We start from the raw sequence: 17,544 nt of genomic DNA on the forward strand, positions 1-17,544 counted from the left end.
AATATTCTTGAGTACGTGCAAAGGGATGAGATCTGGTGAAAGAGCGAAGGGATCGGCTTTAGGTCTGAGCAAGTCTCATTCATCCATGCTAACTGGTTGGAGGCAGAACATTTTAGAATAACATTTACTAACATTTGCATAATGCTTATTATCTGCCAGACATTATATCATTTAAATACATAACTTATTTAATATCCTCAAGGTACTATTATTACCCCAGGTTAGATATCCTGCTTATATAGCCAATACTAAGCAGCATGCTCAGGATTCAAACCCAGGCAGTCTACTTGGGAGGTTATACACTTAACCCCTTGCTCTATCCCAATTCCTAGAGGCAGAACATTTTGATAAGTTGTTAGATGAGGGAGAGTGGGTGATTGCATAAGTGTCCTGGGAAGCGAGGTCTCAGCTGAGGGTAAGGATGGGAGAGCCTGTTGGAAGTTTGTGGAAGAAGGACAAGGTGTGAAATTACTGTCTAGGGGAGTGGGAGAGGGCAATATAGTGTGACTGCTGGGCAGCATTTAGGGCCCACTCGGGGTCACGGTGAGACCATTCAGCAGTTATGGATTTCCCTCCAGCCACATTCAGCAGCGTGTGTGTAGGTATGAGTGAGCAGAGAGCAGTGAAGACATGCCAAGCACAGACAATAAAATGAGATGTGCAAGGGAGTGTTTGTAGTGATTGATCATGGAATTTAAAATGGGTAAGGATGAAAGGAAGGGGAGTTCAGGGGAGTGAGGGGCAGTGAAAACAGGCAGAATCAATGGCATGGAGTTGTTGATGGACTCCAAGGATTGTTGGAATTAGGGCACCGGAGGAAATGAACTGAAGATAAGAGGTGATGTTCAGAGATGGTGATGCATGAAATTGACATTATGAGGAGTTGTAGTTATTAGTAATGCAAGGTCTGGAGTATGACCATGACGGTGAGTGGTTGAGGCAGGACAGAAGGCAAGTTTACATGAGAAGAATTCAAGAAATGGAGAGGCCAGGAGGTTGGAAAGTTCATCAGTATATGTATCGAAATTGCCAAGAATCAGACAGGAGTTGTATTGGAGAGAGTGACAGTGGGGAAGGAGCTAAAACCTTTGAGAAATGATGAGGAATGACAGAGGTAAGGAGATTATGGTAACAGTGGGGACAGTCTGATGACATGAGAGTCAAAGCTGGAGCATTTCAGGGACAAAGAGGGGAGAGTGATCCGGAAGTAGCAGTGAGGAACAAGGAACCAGTGTGGTCCAAGGGCTGTAAGAGAAAGCAAACCCACCTCCTGAGAGGCTGCAGGGAAAGCAGAGGACTCAGAGGAGGGCCAGATTTCAATTAGAGCAGGAAGGCCAAACCCACCCTGAGAGGGTGGTAGGCATGCAGGGAATTTTGCTGAGGGTGTACTATGGATTTCATCGTCAGTGGAAGGGTTTCAGGAGTTAAGGAGAGGTGATAGTTGAGAAAAATTGGGAGGTATGCAGAGTCACATGGAAATTAAAGTGAGAGAACAGAGGGTATCTGAGAGTCTGTGGGGTGTGTGTGCGTGTGTGTGTCTGTGTGTGCGTGCATGCATGTGTGTGTTGGCAGACACGAGCAGGGTTAAAGGCATAGTGAGATGAGACCTGGTGAACTCGAGGGAGATGATAGTGACAAGGCTGTGAGCATTGGGTGCAGGGAGTGGTGGGTGTCTGGGCTTACATTTATCCCTGTCCAGGGCAGTGAGGAGATCTGGGGAAATGGCAAGTCAGTCCTTGTGTGCAGGGCTAACGCTTGGCCTCAGAGCTGAAGCTGAGGGGGTAGAAGCCCAGACAAAGCGTGGAGTTGGTGTGGGGCCCACTCCTGCCCTGGGGAGGAAGGGAAGATACACTCTGAGTGTTTAGGTTTTTCCTTTGACTTCTGCCTGGTTAATAAGAGTAAAAGCTAGCACTTCTCATGTGTTTACTATGTGCCAGAGTCTATTCACTTAAGTGAGTCATTAAATTCTCATAATAATTCTTAGAGATGACTGCTTCTTACCTTACTCCATGAGGACACTGCTCAAGGTCACACAGCGACTCAGTAACAGAGGCAGGATTTGAACCCAGGTCTCTCTGACTCTAATTGCAGCTCATTTACAGTTAAGTGGCAGTGTATTCTCCATGATAAATATTCATGATAGATGTCAAGACTAACCTGCCATGACTTTAAGAGCCTTTTAAGATGTCTCCAGGTGTGCTGGGACTTATCTTTAAATGCTGCCTGGCTTTGGCTTAGACTGCAAGTCGTTTGGGGTTAGGTAGCCGTCTCTCTCCTCACAGTTCCTACTACAGCACTGTCAAGGCCATGTAAGGACTTAATTCTTTTGTCAGTAAAAACTATTAAAAACCATCGTCTCTTGTCAGCTAACCTGTGGCTTTAAAAAAATATATCAACATGCTACTTCCAAAACACTTCTTGACAAACATCTGAAATTTAGACTAAGTCCTAGAAAGTTTGTAAGATTGTGAAGCACAAGCACATACTCTGAGTGACAGACCTTTGAAGCTTTGATATGTTCAAAAGGCTTCTGAGGCTTCTCATTCATTACTGCTGTTGTCCTTTTTTAACAGCTGAACAGGAGGACACTCAGAAGAAAACCTTCACCTGCTGGATAAACTCACAGTTGGCAAAGGTGAGGGAAAAAAAGAGCAAATTAAACTGTAAATATGTACGTTACTCCTTCTGTTCCCTCAGTTTGGGTCCCCAAAATGGCACTGGTGACATGTAAAAGGTTGAAAAAATGTGTTGAATGTCACCTTGATCCTGTTTTGATATATTTGTTATTCTTACCCAACACAGAAAAAGGGCACTTTTGTTAAGGATATGGGAGACAGTGCTATAAAAATATTTAAAGCAGCAAATGAAATCATAACAATGATTCATATATATTGAGTATTCTGTGTTAGACACTGTCCTAAGCTCTTTGAATATAATGACTACTCATTACATTTAAATGACTTCAAAACATCTCCACGAGTTAGTATTATTTCTGTGTAAAGAACAATGATACTAAAGTACAGAGAAGCTACGTGTCTTGCCCATAAGTCACACAGCTTGTCACTGATAGTGCTGGGGTACAAACCCTGGCAGTCTGGACCCGAAGGCTTTGATCTTAATCACTGTGCCATCCTGCCTCTCAGTGATGCCAAGTGCCTGGAACAACCTAGATTCAAAACAAATGAGCCTCTTCTTACAGGCTACTCATCCCAGCACAATGGTTGTAATTCTAAAAAGAGTAAATTCATAAACAGGTTACTCCAGAAATGTAATCTGCTCCCCAAATGGGTCACTACTGGCTGATTTTGAATGTATTTCTGTGCACAGCTTTTAGCGCTCAGTGAAAGCTGAAAAAGAGTGTTGTGTTACTGGAAATCTGCCATGAGATAAATTAAGTTCACCATTTTGCTTATCATGTTTTGATATGGAACATCCATATCAGAGTGATATGGAACTATCATTCTGTTAGTTATGAGGAAAATCACTACCCAGTCTTAGCTTATGTGAAGATACGAAGCACATATATGAGATTCTTAAACATATTGTGTTTTTGGACCCAAGTTTGAATGATGGTTTTTCTTGTGACCTTGTGCAGCACACTCCTCCCTCAGTTATATCAGACCTATTCACGGACGTTAAAAAGGGTCATGTCCTCCTGGACCTGCTAGAAGTGCTCTCAGGACAACAGTTGGTAAGCTTGTCTAATGACATTAAGAAACTTGTTTTGATTTAACAAACATGTCATATTTCTGAGCAATATATTTTGCTTGAATTCCATAGCCTCGAGATAAAGGATCGAATACATTCCAGTGTAGAATCAATATAGAACATGCCCTGACATTCCTAAAAAACCGATCCGTGAGTATGAATTTCACTTGAAAATTCATAGGAGAGATTAATACTATGAAATATTTTCTCCTTTTAACCTGCGTTTCTTCTTTTTCAGATCAAGCTAATAAATATTCATGTTACTGATATTATAGACGGAAACCCATCCATTATTCTTGGCTTAATTTGGACAATTATACTGCACTTTCATGTAAGTAGTTTGATGATATAAAATTTTTTTCTGTTCTAATTACCATGGTATGAAATAAGTGTTATACAATAAGTGTGATTTGATGCTAGAATCAGTCCTCAGCTTATTCCAGAAATAGGACACTCTGGACATCTTTTTTTTTTTTTTTTTTGTGAGGAAGATCAGCCCTGAGCTAACATACCTGCCAATCCTCCTCTTTTTGCTGAGGAAGACCAGCCCTGAGCTAACATCCATCCCCAATCCTCCTCCTTTTTTTTTCTCCCCCCAAAGCCCCAGTAGATAGTTGTATGTCATAGTTGCACATCCTTCTAGTTGCTGTATGTGGGACGCGGCCTCAGCATGGCCGGAGAAGCGGTGCGTCGGTGTGCACCCGGGATCCGAACCCGGGCCACCAGTAGCGGAGCGCGAGCACTTAACCGCTAAGCCATGGGGCCGGCCCGTGGACATCTTGACAGGTAGAAAATATATAGCAGACTTTTAGTCATTTATATTATTTTTCAATTGAAAATTGAATGCTGAATTATCATTATACCCTGAATTATCCTTGATATTAGCACCAGTCTGAGTAGAACCTACTCTGGTAAATTTTTGCTTATTATTATTTATTTACTCTGGCAGAGGAGAGAGTAGGAGGCTTTTGGAATAAATTCTTGAAAACTAACCCATTAAACTTTGTAAAATCTTCCTATTTTTGAGGACCCTTGTCCAATCTAATAATCCTACAACATCCTCGAATGTCTCATAGATTGATTTCATTCCACAAGTATTTTTGAGCACCTGCTGTGTGCTAGCTTTTGTGTTAGGACACCAAGAAAATAACAATAAATAAGACAGTTATAGTCCTGACTTTATGGCATTTATGATTGATAAATATATTCTCTCAGGTCTGGGATTCTGAATTAGTGCAGATTTTCTGCAGCTACCGAAAAACTTGCATGTTCTATATCTCCGTAATTACTTTAAAAATAACTTAAGCAATTTTTTATTTTAGAAAAACTAGAATATTACATAACTAATTTATATAAAATTTAATACCATGCAAAACCAGACTATATATTATTTCTGGATACCTACAATTGTAGTTATGCTAGAATAATATGCATGAGGATGGTGAAAACTAAATTTAGGATTGTGGTTTTTTTACCCTCTGGGAAAGGAAGGAAATGGAATTGGAGAGGGAAAGACAGAGGTTTAAACTGTATCTGTGTTTAATTTCTTTAAAAAAATATGAACCAAATGTGGTAAAATGTAAAAATTTGATAATTCATAGGCATTTATTGTATTTTTTTTTCATACTTTCCTGGGTGTTTTAAATATAATTAAAACTTTCAATATAGATAATAAAAAGAAAATAAAGTCGTCTGTAATTCTACCACTCACAAACACTTTAAATAATTTGGTATCTAGTGCTCATGATATATGCAACAGGAATTAATATATATATACATATATGTCTATCTTAAAATATCTTAAAATAGGGTCATGCTATCCATACTGTTTTCAACCTGTTCTAATTAACATCTTTCTGAATTTACATATATTTTAATGGAAGCATGGTGTTCTATTGTAAAATACTATATTTCATTAATGGACAGTTAGACATAATAGACAGTTACCCTTAAGATAAAACTTCTGCATACGATCCTAATTATTTCCATAGAGCAAATTTCTAGAAATGAAATCGTTGGGCTATAAGGTTTGCAAAATTAAAACTTTTTTTGGTTTTGTTTTAATATTGTAAATAAACTTTTGTTTAAGTATAACACACGGAAAAATGCACAAATCTTAAGTGTAGAGCTTGATGGATTTTCATAAATTAAACACATCCACGTCAACACCATTTAACCGAAGATAAAAATATAGAACATTGCCAGCATCCCAGAGTCCCCAGGTCCTTTTCCCAGTCACTGCCTTCCTTCCTTAAAGATAACCACTACTTTGAGCTCTATCATTGGTTAGTTTAGCATCTTTAACTCCGTATGAAGTGAATTATAACTGAATTCTCTTGCATGTACCGTATGCTCTTTTGTCTGCCTTGTTTCCCTTAACATCATGTCTGTGAGATTCATCCTGTTGAAGCATGTATCAACAGGTGTTTCTTTCTCATTGCTGTGTACGAATATACCATTGCACGAATATTCCAGAACTTATTTACCATTCTACTGTTGATGGACATTTCTTTTGTCACCAGTTTTTAGCTATTTTGAATAAAGCTGCTAGGAACTTGAGTGCTACAAGCCCTCATTTCTGTTGCATATATATTTAGGAATGGAACTGCTGGGCCATCGGGCGTGTGATCCTCAGTTTTAGTAAATAATTGCTAAATCGTTTTTCAAGCTTGTTGATTTACACTGTTACCAGAGTTTGAGGGTTCCTTGTACCAAACCTTGCTAACACTTGGCATTAAAAATTTTTACTTTAACTATGCTATCATGTGTAATGATTTATAGAAGTTTTAAAACATATTCTGAAAAAATAAAATAAAATATATTCTGGATACAGATCTCTTGTTGTGTATATATAAATTGCAAATATCTTTTCCAACTCTGTAGCTTGCCTTTTCAATCTTTTAATAAATAGACATTCATAATTTTAATATAGTTCAAATTTACCAACTTCTTTTTGTGTGTGTCTGGTACTTTTTATATCCTTTAAAGAAATCTTTCCCTTTGCCAACGTCATGGAGATATTCTTTTATGTTACTTTTTAGAAAAGTTCAATAGGACTTTCTGCAACGATGGGAATGTTCTGTAGTAGCCACTAGCCACTCATGGCTTTTGAACACTTGAAGTGTGGCTAGTATGATTGAGGAACTAAATTTTAAGTTTTATTTAATTAATTTAAATTTAAATAGCCACATGTGGCTAGTGGCTATCATATTGGACAGCACCATTCTAAAAGCTTAATTGTTTCGCATTTTACAGATCTGCAGTCATTCAAGAATGAGTTTGTTTTTTTGAATATGTTATGTTGAAGCAGTCAAGATTTGTTTTTTTCCATATGGCTGTCCAGTTACCCCAACACTATTTTTTGAAAAGCCATCATTTTCCTACTGTGCTGTAGTGTCACCTTCATAAATCAAGTAACCATATATGTGTGGCTCCATTTTCAGATTGTCTATTCTGTTCCATTATCTATCCTTGCACCAGTACTATGCTATGTTAACTTCTGTAGCTATATAGTAAGTCTTGGTATCTGATAGTATGGTGGTCCACCTTGTTCTTCAAGATTGTCTTGGCTCATCTTTGCTGTTTGCATTTCTATATAGATTTTTTTACTTGAGATATAATTGACATATGCTGTTGTGTAAGTTTAAGGTATAGAACTATTCATATAAATTTTATAAATAACTTGTTAATTTACACACACATACAGTCTGCTGGAATTTTAATGAGGATTCCATTGGATGTATAGAACAATTTGCAAAAAGTTGACATCTTTAAAATATTGTATCTTCCAATCTATGAATATAATATTTTCATTATTGCTCAGTTAAAAATATTTTCTAATTTTCATTATGATTTTTCATTTGACCCATGGGTTTTATAACAATCTATTGTTTAATTTCCAAGTATTTGGGGATTTTGTTTGTAATATCTTTGTTACTGATTTCTAGCTTAATTTAAGTGTGGTCAGAGAATATAATCTTAATGATTTCAGTCCTTCAAAATTGCTGAGGCTTGCTTTCTGGCTCAGCATGGTCAATTTTAGTAAATATCTGATATGCACTTGAAAAGAATGTTGATTCTGCCATTTTAGATACAATGGTATATGCCAATCAGATCAAGTTTGTTAATTGTGTTGGTCACATCTACTATTATTGATTGTCTGATGAATCTCTCAATTACTCAGAGAAGTGAACTTCTCTAAATAATATTTCTACTATGTTTGTGGATTTATCTTTTAACATTTTCCATAGATATTATCATATTGCCCTCTAAAAAATCTGAACCAATTTGTGTGTTTACCAGCAATATATGAATATCCGGTTTCTTATACTCTCACCATCACTGGATGCTATCTTTTAAAAATTTTTACCTGTGTTGTGTATGAAAAAACTGTCCTCTTGCTGTATGTTTAGATTTTTTAAATGACTAATGAATTTATTTTTCATATACTTAATGGCATTTTTTTTCCTTTCTTGTGACTTCTCTCTCTTTGTTTGACTATTTTTTTCTGTATGTATATTTGTTTTTTTTTTTAAATAATTTTATTTATTTATTTTTTCCCCCAAAGCCCCAGTAGATAGTTGTATGACATAGCTGCACATCCTTCTAGTTGCTGTATGTGGGACACGGCCTCAGCATGGCCGGAGAAACAGTGCATCGGTGCGCGCCCGGGATCCGAACCCGGGCCGCCAGTAGCGGAGCGCGCGCACTTAACTGCTAAGCCACGGGGCCAGCCCTATATTTGTTTCTTAATGGTTTATAATCAAGGATGCATTTTAATTGACCCAGTTTCTCTGAAGATACTCTAGGCTAGGAGCTCAGTTTAGGTCAGGTCAATTTAGATTGACAGACGATGAACACCAATGAAGTGCTCTGTAAACACTTGAGGGGGCTGAACAGATGCCTGCTCTCACTGTGGAATGCCATGCCTGAGTGAGGGCACGGACTGACCCAGGTCCACTGAAAGAAAGCCAAAGTATAGCCCCAGATGACAAATGCCATTATTCAAGGATTTGTCTATTGCTCATTTTTTTTTTTTTTGTGAGGAAGATCAGCCCTGAGCTAACATCCATCGCCAATCCTCCTTTTTTTTCCCCAAAGCCCCAGCAGATAGTTGTATGTCATAGTGGCACATCCCCATTGCTCATTTTACTATGAGTAAACTGATACTTTGAGGCCTTGTTTTGGCTAAAAGCTTTGCCTCAATGCTGCTAATTTGTGATTCTGTATATGTTAACTGTTACTATGTCTTCCTTAGATTGAGGAGCTTGCCCAGACTCTTTCTTGCAATTACAATCAACCTTCCCCGGACAGTGTGAGTGTGGTTGACTCATCTCCTACCTCAAGTCCTCCAGCTAAGAAATGCTCCAAAGCCAAAGAAAGATGGCAGATGTCTGCAAAGAAGGCTCTTCTCTTGTGGGCTCAGGAGCAATGTGCCATGTAAGTAGTTTGCTACGACCAGAGGTGACACACAGGGCAGCTGTATCCAATACAGTCTTACTGACCTCCAGGTCTGTCAGTCAGGCCGACTGGGTATAACACCCACCTGAACACTTCCCTCTCATAAAAGGAAAACGCTCACTGTCTCCCTTCCTCTCATAGTGAATCTTTCAAATGTGGAGGTCAGTGAGCTCAGCCACTCTTGGTTTTGAAGGCCGGAAGGTGGTATCATCACATTTGAAGGCCGGAAGGTGAGGTAACCAGCCTCGCCCCCACCCATGTGTTTAGGTGGCCTATTACTGTGGAAATAAAGTCTTTAAATATCTGTTTCTCTAGGCACAATCTCCATACGTATCTGGAAGGTGGGTTTAGATTCAAAAAGCTTTACCGTACTAGGAGCTCTTTAAAGGTTAGGACTATGTCTTGATTGACTATGTATCCCCAGAACTTAGCATGATGTGAGTTCATTGTGGGTGCTCCATAAATGTGTTTTGAATGGATGAATGAACAAATGAGTGATAAGTAACCAACTCATAATATTTTCTCCTGGAGCTGTATATGACCACATTAAAAGACCACAGTCCCCATTGTTTAGAAACTCACAGCTCAGTTAGGAAACAAAGAGACAAGAGACTATGCGTTTTTTAAAAGTGGGGATGATGGAGGGAAGTCAGTGCTCATAATTTCTTTTTTACATAGAAAAATGTTTTCTGCTCTTGGGAGACATTTACTTTTTCGATTTAACCAATTGCTGGGATGGAGTTTAGGAAAAATAAGGAATTAGTATGCAGGGGATCTCACCACGAGAAGAGCTGTCGAGTTCAAAAGGCATTTATAGCATTGTCTGGGTAAGTAAAATCATAAATGTGTTGCTAAACCCTCTCACATATTGGGCTTCTGAGTAACTCCTTGCCAAAGAAAGACTAAGATGTTAATTTCTGCCTTCAGGCTTATCTTTCTTTAGTTGTCATTTATCCTCTGTATTCTGTGAGGGGCACAAACCTACATATCTTAAAAGATTTAAGTATATTAAATGAACTTTTTCTTGAATCTCGTAGAGACAATTTTACTTCAGTTTCCTAAATTGTTAAAATCCAAAACACAGCATGTATGAAAAGCATTATTACATCATATTCAGATTTGTTTCATTTATGCATAAATAAGCTTCAAACCCTTTCAAAGTCCATATATTTTACCATAGTTTATCTCTGATGTAAGTATGGCAACACCTGCTTTCTTTTGTTTGCCATTAGCTTGGACTATTGTCTTCCATCCTTTCACTCTGAGCCCGTGTTTGTCTTTAGAGCTGAGATATGTTTCCTGGAGGCAGCATATTGTTGGGTCTTGTTTTTTAATCCATCCTGCCACTCTGTCTTTTGATTGGAGAATTCAATCCATTTACATTTAGAGTGATTATTAATATCTGAGGGCTTAATTTTATCGCTTATTTTCCGATTCTTTTGTATTTCCTTTGTTTCTTGTCCCATGTGTTTCGCACTACCAATTCTGTTTGTTAGTTCTGTATGATGGTTTTCTTAGTTTTCTTTTTGTTTATCATATGTGTCTCTGTTCTGATTATTTGTTTAGTCGTTATCATGAAGTTAGTATAAAAAAATCTCGTGGATGAGATAGTCCATTTTCTGATGGCCTCTTATTTCCTTAGACTAAGTCGATTCCATCCCTTTCCTCTTCCCCTTCTAAGTTATTATTGTCACAACTTATTCAATGTTGTGTTGAGTTTGTGGTTAAAGTGATGAGGTTATATTTATTTTTGGTGTTTTCCTTCCCTTAATCTTTGATGTTATTATTAAGTGTTTGCTAACCTATTCTGATAGAGAGCTGCAATTTTTCTGATTTTGTCTACTTCTTTTTCTCCTTGTTCAGAGCTCTGCATCCCCTTTCTCTCTTTTTCTTTTCAGGCATGAGGGCCTTCTTGAACATTTCTTATAGTGGGGGTCTTGTGGCAATGAACTTCCTTAGCTTTTGTTTATCTGGGATAGTTACTATTTCTCCATCATATCAGAAGGATAATTTCACTGGGTAGAGTATTCTTGGCTGACAGTTTTTGTCATTCAGAATTTTGAATATATCATTCCACTTTCTCCTAGCCTGTAAAGTTTCTGCCAAGAAATCGGCTGAGAGCCTGATAGGAATTCCTTTGTACGTTATGTGTCTTTGTCTTGCTGCCCTTAATATTTTTTCTTTATTGTTGACTTTTCCTAGCTTTACTACTATATGCCTTGGAGAGGGTCTTTTCACGTTGATATATTTAGGAGATCTATTGACTTCATTCACTTGAGTTTCTGGCTCCTTTCCCAGGTTTGGGATGTTCTCAGCTATTATTTCTTTGAACAAGCTCTCTGCTCCTTTTTCCCTCTGTTCTCCCTCTGGAATACCTATAATCCTTATGTTGCGTTTCCTAATTGAGTCAGATATTTCTCAGAGAATTTCTTCATTTCTTTTTAGTCTTAGTTTTCTTTCCTCCTCCATCTGGAGCATTTCTGCATTGCTGTCCTCAATATTGCTAATTCTTTCCTCCATATTGTCAGCTCTGTTCTTTAAAGATTCCAGATCTTTCTTTTTTTCCTCCATTGTGTTTTTCATCTCCAACATTTCTGATTGGTTTTTCTTTATAGTTTCAATCTCTTTTGTGAAGAAGTTCCTGATTTCATTGAATTGTCTATCTGTATTTTCTTGTAATTCGTTGAGCTTTTCTATGATAGCTATTTTGAACTCTCGGTTGTTTAGGTTATAAATTTCTGTGCCTTCAGGATTGGTTTCTTGGTGCTTGTCATTTTCCTTCTAGTCTGGAGATTTAATATATTTTTGCATGCTGCTTGAGGGTATGGGCTTATTTTTCCTCAGGCTGAAGATATCTGGTTGCAGCTTCCACCTGCCGCCACTGGGTGAGGGTCAAGAGCTGTGTATCCTGAGCCCGCCCTGATCTGCGGGCGCTCTGGCCGACTGGCTGTGCTGGTGCTCTGGGCAAGGGGAGGGGCTCTTTCTTTTGCCTACCCAATCCTGGGAGCTTCTTGCTCTTCCCTCGCTATCTGCTTTTCTGGAGTGCTATCTTGATGAAGATACCCCCGCAACAGTTCAGTCCCCTCTGTATGGGAATTTCCCACAGGCTATGAGAGAACTTGGAGAGTGACAGTTTTCCTGCTGAGAGCTGCCCCTCCTCCCCCGCCCCTCGAGAGCTGCACAATCCTGGTCCAGGGTCGCTGTCTTTGGGGAAGGAGAGGAGTTCTCCTTACCTCATTCCACGTCCTCTGAGGTTCCAGCACCTCCACTTTCAGATGGAAGGCTGTGTGGGTCTCTCAGGCGTCTTTTGTGTTGTGTGAATGTCCTCTGTTGTTATATGAATGTCCTTTATGTTGTATCTTAGGTGGGGAGAGTCTAAGGGGAAAACTCACTCTGCCGTGATGCTGACGTTACTCTCCCATAGTTTATCTCTTCTCCGTGTCGTTCCTTTTTTTCAACTATAGAGTTTATGGTAAACTTACTAAGATGTAGTAAGTAATTCATCAGGAGTATATCCTAGTTTTGTCCTTCATTGGTGATATTATTAGGTAGCTTTTATTTCAATATTCTTTGATGGTCTAGGACTCAGATGTAAGCCTATGTTGTATTTTCTTGTTTCTGAAGATGAATCAGGCCCCCATTTGCGACTTCTAAATGAGTCCAAACCAACGTGATGTCAATAAAAAATAATAAAATAATTATTTAGTAATAAATAAAGTAAAATAAAATAATAATGAAGTTGGTAAATGTCAAAAAGATTAGAATACAATGCAGTGGAATTCTAACCAGCAATAAAAAGGAGTAGAGAGACAAACTGCTGGTACTTACAGCAACATGGATGGATTGCAAAAAATGTAATGCTCAGCAATAGAAGCCAAACACAAAAGAACAAATGCTCTGTGATTCCATTTATAGGATGTTCTAGAACAGGCAAAACTAATCTGTGGTGAGAATTAGGGCAGTGGTTGCGTTTCTGGGGTGGAGTAGGGAGCAGGCTAGGGGTGACCTGGAAGGGGCATGGAGGAACTTTGTGTAGTGATGAAATGTTCTCTCTTGATGGAGAAGTAGGTGACATAGTACATGTATTTGTCAGAACTCATCTACTAGTAATCTTAAGTGCTGTGCATTTCACTATAAGTAAATTAAACCTCTATAAATATTTTTTTTAAGTACTTAAAATAAAAAAGTAAATGAGCTAGAACCTATCAGTCACTCAGGAGCCTAACTCCACCCTCTCAAGACCTGGCAGCAACATGTTCTTTGTGGTGTTTGTTTCGGCTCCTTGTGCAGAGTTGACCTCACAGCCTGGTGCTTTATTGAGTGCGATGTCTGCCGGTCAGTGCTGAGCTGGTTCTGACCTCACTCTGGAGGTGGTCTGCCCTCTGCCCCAGCCCCTATGCCTCTAGCTCTGTTTAGCTTAGTATCTTAGCCACATTCTGTAGCCAGAATACCTGGTTTTGAGTCCTGTTTCCCAGAACTTTCTAACCGATGACCTTAGACACTCAATCTCTTTGTGTTCGAGTTTCATCCATCATTAAATGTGGACAGTACTAACACTTACTTCATAAGGTTATTATGTTTATTATAAGAATTATTTTTTTAAAGCATTTGGAATAGTTTCTGGACACAGTAGGCGCCACATAAGTATTTGTTAAACAAAACAAAAATCACTGACTACTATGTATTTTATCATACTCATAGTTTGAGCTTTTTTTTCTGAGGAATCCAGGGAAGCCCAGGTCATCTGGAGCAGACTATTTACTGAGTAGTTTTTATAATTTGATTCATACCTTCAATTAGTCCATTGAATTTCATCATGTTTTTTTATGGGATATTAAAGAAAACTATAGTTGCTCTCAAATATATCCCACGCTTTATAGGCAACTGTAATCTTTGATAACATCTTCACTGATCCCTTGTCAAATACAGAATAGTGATTGATAGAGTGATTTGACATATATATATTAAACACCTTTATATGCCAGCCACTGTTTGGGGGGTGAGTCTACCATGATGGACAAGAAAGACAAGGCCCTTGCTCTCAAAGGGCTTGCACCCTAATGGGGGAAGCAGATAAATAAATGTGATAATTACAGTAGGCAATAAGATTAGGAAGGATTTATGATACGATTGAGAATGTCATGGGTAGGAAGGGGGTCGTTTGTATCTTAGGTAGTCATGGAACACCTTTCTGAGGAGGAGACCTTTGTGCTGAGATCTGAAGGAGAAGGCTTCATGTGTATGAAGATCTAGGAGAAAGAGCATCCAAGCAGAAGGATTAAAAAGAGCATGGCTGTTGAGAAACGTGAATGAGGCCAGTGTGGCTGCAATATTGTAAAAGAGAGAGATATAAAGGTGGGAGAGGTAGGCAGGGGTCAAATCATGTAAGGCCTTGCGTAGGCCTGTGGGCCAGAGTGATAGATGTTGTTCTAAATACAATGACAAGCTAAGATGGGTTTTTTTTCCCCCTAATCATTTTTTTTAATGTGGTAAAATATACACAGCAAAATTTACCAATTTCATCTTTTTTATCTTTTTTTTTTGCTGAGGCAGATTCGCCCTGAGCTAACATCTGTGCCAGTCTTCCTCTATTTTGTATATGGGTCACTGCCACAGCATGGCCGCTGACACGTTATGTAGGTCTGCACCCAGGAACCAAACCTGGGCCACTGAAGCGGAGTGTGCTGAACTCAACCATTAGGACACAGGGCCGGACTCCCATTTTAATCATTTTTAAGTATGCAGTTCAGTGGCATTAAGTACATTCACATTGTTGTGCAACCGTCACCACTATTTATCTCTAGAACTTTTTTCATCTTGCATAACTAAACCTCTGTATCTGTTAAACAACTCCCCCATTCCTCCCTTCCCCCAGCCCCTGGCAACCAGCAGTCTACTTTCTTTATCTACGGTACATTAAATGAGTGGAATCATATAGTATTTGTTCTATTGTGACTGGCTTATTTCACTCAGCATAATATTTTCAAGGTTCATCCATGTTGTAGCATGTGTCAGAATATCCTTCCTTTTTAGGTCCGAATAATATTCCATTGCATGTATATACCACATTTTGTTTATCCATTCATCTGTGATGACCAGTTTTAAGCAGAAGAGTGACAAGGTCTAGTTATCCATTGAGCTACTGGCCGTTGATTTGGCACAAGATATCATTTAATTTGTTCTAATGAGAAAGAAAATTGTTTCCTCTAGTGAAAGGAACTTACCTATATGTAGAGGTCTAAAGTCAGTCTTGAGCCAACAGATTGTTGAATGAAGAGCATTAAACTTGGGTGTGTATCATTGTCATTTGGAGAGCTTTTAAAGATACAGATTTCAGGCCCACCTCCCGAGTTTGATTCAGTAGGTCTGGGCCTGAGAATTTGCATTTCTAGCACTTGCAGGCCAGGCGATGCTGATGCTGTTGGTCCAGGGACCACACTTTGAGAATCAATGTTTATGGTATCGTGAGCCTCACCAAACTTGGCATTTTATTTTAATTTGACCACAAGATTAAAATAAAATATTTTCCTAGAATGATTTACATGGTGTGATTCACTGAAATTTGCTTTAGTTACTGTTGAATATAGTGGAGGTACTTTGATATATTCTTTTAAATAGTCTTTATCATGTTTTTGTCCTTTTGTGATAGGTATGAGTCTGTCAGTGTGACAGATTTTAAGTCAAGCTGGAGAAATGGGGTGGCTTTTTTGGCCATCATTCATGCCTTGCGACCAGACCTAATTGACATGAAGAGTGTGAAGCATAGATCCAACAAAGACAATCTGAAAGAGGCCTTTAGAATCGCAGAACGAGAATTAAAAATCCCCAAACTGCTGGAACCGGAAGGTAAACAAGCTTCTTTCTTTTTAAAACAATGTCCAATGTGACGTTCATGTGAAAATAGTATCCATATACAAGCAAACATAACAGCATTATCTTTCAGTCCTGGAGGATTTAACTTAACTCTTCATTAAATTTCGTGAAATTAAGAATTCCTACCAATTAGTTAACCTCAGTAATGGCCAGATGACACCACAGCTGAAAGCAAACAATGCTGTTATTGGATATAATTTGAGCCTTTGTTTTACTTTTCTTCTGTTGTGTTCCCTTGATCCTATTACTCTGTTCTAAAATCTCTTGAGTAAGACGTTTCTTTGAGTTGTTTCTATATCTCCCCCTTCCCATGCCCTCCCCCAGGTAAAGCTGAACCTCGGTGAGGACAGAACTGCTTTTCCTGTTTCTCCCTCCACGGCTGACCCAGTTTGCCCTTGATTGTGTTCAGTCTTTTGTGTTGGATTGTTAACAACAACAGCAAAATCCTAAATACGGATTCTATTCAAAGAGACAATTATGAAATTATACTTTATTTTAACTTCATAAAATGAAGATTAAAGTAATTTAATTCTTTTGGAAAAGCACTTTGGATTATATTGTTTCATAATGTACTCAACACTTATTTAAAAAAACCCAGTAGGATCATAAAAGAGGCATGTAGAATTAGTGAAATTTATAATGAACTAACAAGGTTAAGAGATACAAATTCTAGTCTCAGCTCTATAACCAGAGGTGTGTAGGTAAATGTTTAACAACTGGCTCTCCAAATCAATGTGTGTGTGTGTGTGTGTGTACATATACATGTCTATTATAAATATTACTAATATAAAGGGTATGTAGCACACAGTTTATAAATAATAGTACAATATATGATACACTTTATTATAAATTTCCTAAAGCCCAGAAATGCTTTGGTTGATTTGTGCCAAACTTGTGTATCCATCTGTAGCCAATTTCTGGTTGCAGTTGCTGAACAAGCCTAATTCTGACATGAATGTTGGTGGATAATTTCTTTTAAGTTAATGAGTAAGTGGAATGGCAAAAGACGTATGTCAGAACTTAACTGTTCTTCATTGACGTGAGTGACGTTTTTTGCTAAATTGAATACTAGAAGAATATTTCCTCAGTTTTTTGTGCTATTTGCAATTTAACATCTGTAGACAGGATATACTTTCAAGATTAACCTGCATTATTAACACTTTCCACATCCCTTTCTTAGCAGTCAACAAAACAACAAATCAAGCCCTCATTTGCTGATTTTTTATGGTTACTACGGCCATGGCTGATTTCAAGCTACCAGTGTGAAGTCACTGAACACAGAGTTGGAAAAAGACACATAGTAGCACAGCATTATATATTTTTTTCTATCATACAGATACAATAGACATAAGTAACCTCAAGAGCATAGATAATAGTAAAATATAGTAAAATAGTTGGGAAGTGATGGGTTTTGAGTATTTATTACCCTTGTTTAATATAATTTATAGAATTATGCATTTACATAATATAATTTTTAATGCTGGCTGTGTTTAACAACCAGCT

The 17,544-nt window shown here is 38.2% G+C and overlaps 1 protein-coding gene across 10 annotated transcripts in view; it reads left to right on the forward strand.

The window, feature by feature from the left end:
* SYNE2 (spectrin repeat containing nuclear envelope protein 2) overlaps positions 1-17,544 on the forward strand; it is a 265,485-nt gene that overhangs the window by 21,733 nt on the left and 226,208 nt on the right. For all 10 annotated transcript variants that reach the window (XM_058567087.1, XM_058567088.1, XM_058567090.1 and 7 more), the window contains exons 2-7: positions 2,574-2,635; positions 3,596-3,691; positions 3,781-3,858; positions 3,947-4,039; positions 8,966-9,147; positions 15,818-16,014. In XM_058567087.1, coding sequence (XP_058423070.1) covers positions 2,574-2,635; positions 3,596-3,691; positions 3,781-3,858; positions 3,947-4,039; positions 8,966-9,147; positions 15,818-16,014 — 708 coding nt within the window. The remainder of the gene's footprint in view (positions 1-2,573; positions 2,636-3,595; positions 3,692-3,780; positions 3,859-3,946; positions 4,040-8,965; positions 9,148-15,817; positions 16,015-17,544) is intronic.

Source organism: Diceros bicornis, chromosome 24, assembly GCF_020826845.1.
Source record: "Diceros bicornis minor isolate mBicDic1 chromosome 24, mDicBic1.mat.cur, whole genome shotgun sequence".
NCBI classification, from domain to species: domain Eukaryota; kingdom Metazoa; phylum Chordata; class Mammalia; order Perissodactyla; family Rhinocerotidae; genus Diceros; species Diceros bicornis.